The sequence below is a fragment of the Myotis davidii genome, unplaced genomic scaffold, assembly GCF_000327345.1.
Source record: "Myotis davidii unplaced genomic scaffold, ASM32734v1 scaffold2100, whole genome shotgun sequence".
Classification (NCBI taxonomy): Eukaryota; Metazoa; Chordata; class Mammalia; order Chiroptera; family Vespertilionidae; genus Myotis; species Myotis davidii.
The window spans coordinates 820,337-824,256 of record NW_006292458.1 but is presented as its reverse complement, the minus strand read 5'-3'; the positions used below and the strand labels follow the sequence as shown (position 1 = coordinate 824,256).

At 54.8% G+C, this 3,920-nt stretch overlaps 1 protein-coding gene across 3 annotated transcripts in view; it reads left to right on the top strand.

Moving 5' to 3' along the window:
• The first annotated feature begins 6 nt into the window (after positions 1 to 6).
• SNRNP70 (small nuclear ribonucleoprotein, U1 70kDa subunit) overlaps positions 7 to 3,920 on the top strand; it is a 19,203-nt gene continuing 15,289 nt past the window's right edge. For 2 of the 3 annotated variants that reach the window (XM_006765959.2, XM_006765957.1), the window contains exons 1-4: positions 7 to 173; positions 914 to 1,070; positions 2,725 to 2,787; positions 2,898 to 2,952. In XM_006765959.2, the coding sequence (XP_006766022.1) occupies positions 924 to 1,070; positions 2,725 to 2,787; positions 2,898 to 2,952 (265 nt within the window). In that variant the 5' untranslated portion in view covers positions 7 to 173; positions 914 to 923. Of the gene's footprint in view, positions 174 to 447; positions 546 to 913; positions 1,071 to 2,724; positions 2,788 to 2,897; positions 2,953 to 3,920 lie in introns of those variants that run through there. The other variant, XM_006765958.2, reaches the window with a different exon arrangement.

Sequence of the window (3,920 nt, the reverse complement as noted above, 5' to 3'; positions counted from 1 at the left end):
GCCGAGGCCGCGCGGGCTCCTGAGCAGCGGCCTGGTGCGCGCGCTTGGCGGGCGACGGAGGCAGTCGGACGCGGACGTCGCTGGAGTCGAAGCCGGAGCAAGAGTCCCTACTGCTGAGGGGCCGCCGCGAGCCCCCGGACCGTCGCCGGGTCGAGGAGGGCGCCGCGCGGCGGGTGAGTGTGACTGAGGGGCCTTACCGGGTGCGGGGCTGCTTACCCCAAAGCCTCTGCGGTGGGGTTGGGTTTTTTTCCCCCGCGGCCGGGCCCCGTCCCCCGCCACCGCACCTTTCTGCACCCCTTACCCACAGTCCTCTGGGCACTCAGGCGCTCTCCCCTCAGCCCTCCCGCGGTTCCTTACCCACAGGCCCTTGCGGTGTGTTGCCTTTTTTCTTCTCGGTCTCCGCGGTGTCCTGGACCCTTACCCATAATCCCTTTCGCCTCTGGGGGCTTAGAGGCATTACCCACAAGCCCCGGCGTGAGGGTTTAGCTGAGGACGACCCTCCCTGTTATCAGAGACTTGCCGCGACCCTGGCCGTGTTCTCTGAGGTGTGGGACCACCCGCCGCCGCCGCCGCCGCTCTGCATCCCTCCTCGGTTTCCTTGACTTCCTCTGGGAAACCTCTCCGCTTCTTGCTCGGGACTCCGAGACTTACTGCTTAGAAACCCCCTTTTCAGTTTTTGTGTCCCTTACGGGCTCGCTCCACCCTCACGCGGCCCTCTTCCGAGGACTTGCTTTCTTATCTGTTTTTATTCCTTTCTCTCTGCCACATAGGACCACCCTGTGCCCTTACAGAAGCGACTTTAATGCTGAGACCTTGCCCCTCCTTCCCTCCGTTCTTGGGGGCTGAAAGGATTGTGGGGGCTTCGTCTCTCAGGGCCCAACCTAACCCGAGGCTGGTCCGCTTTCGCTCGCAGACTTGGCAAGATGACTCAGTTCCTGCCGCCCAACCTTTTGGCCCTCTTTGCTCCCCGGGACCCCATCCCCTACCTGCCACCCCTGGAGAAACTGCCCCATGAGAAACACCACAATCAACCTTACTGTGGCATCGCGCCCTACATCCGGGAATTTGAGGTGAGTTCACTGAGCAGGCTTGAGTGGTTCTGGTTCTGGGATCTGGGGCGGGAGGTCCGGGATTTGGGAGCCCAGTGTCTGGCCACTTTCTAGCTGTGTGGGTTTATTCTTTCCGATGCTCAATTTTTTATTGATTTCAGAGAGGAAGAGAGAGAGAGAAACATCGATGATGAGAGAGAAGCATTGATCGGCTGTCTCCTGCACGCCCCCCACTGGGGATGAAGCCCACCACCTGGGCATGTGCCCTGACCAGGAACTGAATTATGCCCTCCTGGTTCAAAAGTCAGTGCTCAACCACTGAGCCACCCTGGCTGGGCCCATTTCCTTGTCTCGATGGGGTTGGTAATATATTTCTGGTAGGATTTTGTGAAAATTCGGTAACTGGCAGTTGAATGTTCAGGCTTTGGAGTCAGGCGGCCCTTGGCACCCACACACCGTTTGTCAGCTGTGTGACATGGGGCACGTGATGTACCCCCTTAGTGTGTGTTCTTCACTTCTAGCAGAGGGTTATTATTTTCCTCAGGAATTAACTGCAAAATGTGTGTTACAAGGCTTGGCAGTCAGCAAGTATTGATGTTTGTTATTTACCATTTTCGACAGTAAGAGGTCCATGAAGGGTTAGCGCCATGTGGTAGAGTGCTTGAGACCAAGGGCTTGAGACTCTCCGCTCTGCACCTTCAGATAAACACGAATACACAGCCGAGGTGCCTGGGTCTCTTTATTTTGTAAAATTGGGGTCACAGCATCCACTCGTACGGTGCATCAGAGCACAAGCGAGCAACGGTGGCACGACGCCAGGAGTCGGAAGAGGAAAGTTCTGGCGAGGGGGAAAGGGCAGCTGGAGGCGGAGAAAGTTGCAGAGCTTGTTAGTAGAGAGATAACAGAAGGTTGGTCTGTAGTAGGATTTGCCACCCTCGGTGAACCGCCACACGGGGAATGTTATTAGCCAGTTAAACCAATTTAATGGCTACAGTCCAGTGGCAGCCTTTGATGATGCGGTCACGCGCCAGTTCCTGTTTAATGGGTTGGTGAGACCTGCCCGCGCCCCCAGGGGGTGTGCGGTTGTCTGCTGCTGAGCACTGCGCTGTCGGGTCCGTTCGCTTCAGGCCTGGCCCCGGTTCCAGTCTGTGACAAAGGGCACATCCCTTGCAGATGGATGCTTTTGATAAATACAGAAGCAGTATTTTCTCGCATTTTAAAAGAAGGAATACAGCCCTGGCTGGTTAGCTCAGTTGGAAAACCTTCCCGATGTGCCAGGGTTTCGGGTTCCATCCCTGGTCAGGGCACATACAGAAAGCAACCAATGGATGTGGAATGGGGGAACAGCGAGTCCATGTCTTCCCTCTCCCCCAAAATAAACAAGTAAATAAAAAAAAAGACTACAAGAAGAAGATGAGAATTTTTTATTATTCTTTAGGTGCAAAAACTCCCCTGTCAGATTGCTGTAGACCTGAATACTACTTCTGATTTCTGTGCTCCTCTTGTCACGAACCAGTTTGCTGATAGCAGTGGCGCCACGCCCCTGCCTCCATTGGCCTGTGACTGTCCTTGTTTGCTTGCTTGTATGTGTGTGGGGGGTGCATGGCCGAGATGCTTATTATTTCTTTGCCATTTCCCTTAGTCCCTCCCCCCATCACCTCTCTTCTTTTCCCAGGACCCTCGAGATGCCCCTCCCCCAACACGAGCAGAAACTCGGGAGGAGCGCATGGAGAGGAAGGTATGTAATTTTTGCCTCCTGGCCCTGTGTCTTTTTGTCCCTTTCTCCAGATAGTCCTTGACATTAGGGCACTTTTGTCTGCATTTAATTGTTCACCTTTCTCCTGACAGAGACGTGAAAAGATTGAGCGGCGGCAGCAGGAAGTGGAGACAGAGCTAAAAATGTGTAAGTCCCTTCCCTTCTCCCACAGCTCCTCTTCAAACCCCCGTGTGTTTCTCTCTCGCAGGTCAACCCCAGGAGCCTGTTTTGGGAAAGGGGGGTTGTTAGTTCACTTCTTAGCCCCCACTGTCTGTCAGGCACTATGTTGTTGTTGTTTTTTAATATATTTTTTATTGATTTTTTACAGAGAGGAAGGGAGAGGGATAGAGAGTTAGAAACATCGATGAGAGAGGAACATCGATCAGCTGCCTCCTGCACACCCCCCACTGGGGATGTGCCCACAACCAAGGTACATGCCCTTGGCCGGAATCGAACCTGGGACCCTTCAGTCCATAGGCTAATGCTCTATCCACTGAGCCAGACCCGTCAGGGCGTCAGGCACTATGTTTACTTTGGTCACTTAAGCGGGAGAGTGTGGAGTAAGGGCTGCAGGAAGGGAGAGCCCGGGTACCTCGGACTGCGCACTGGAGGGGTTGCCACAGTCCAGCTGGGTCTCACAGGCTAAGGCAGTGAGGTCCTGGCTAGTGACATAGCCCTGGCTCCACCTGAGCTCCCTAACCCTGGGGCTGGGATGTTCCCTCCCTTCCAGGCGCTGGAATTGGGAGCGTTGGGAGATAGTGGCCGTTTTCCAGATTTCACTTCAGATGGCCCTTTGTTCCAGCGAGTCCCTCCTGCTGTTGAGGCTTCGGTGAATCGCTTCACTCCAGCTTCTTCCCGGGAGGGTCCTCAGGGTGCTTATCCTCCGGGTCTGACCTCTAGAGACCCAGGCGTCCCCCTGACTCTGGGCCCAAACTTTCACTGCAGCTGCCTTCTCCCTGAGCCTCAAAGGCATCTCAGGCTCAGGTCCAGACCACAGTCAGGATTTCCCTTCTCACCAACCTGGTCATCTTTGGGTGTTTTCTTCCCTGGGACATGGCCATCCAGTTTTGCAAGACATCAAACAGCTGTCGAGTTTTCTGTTTGTTTTAAAAATG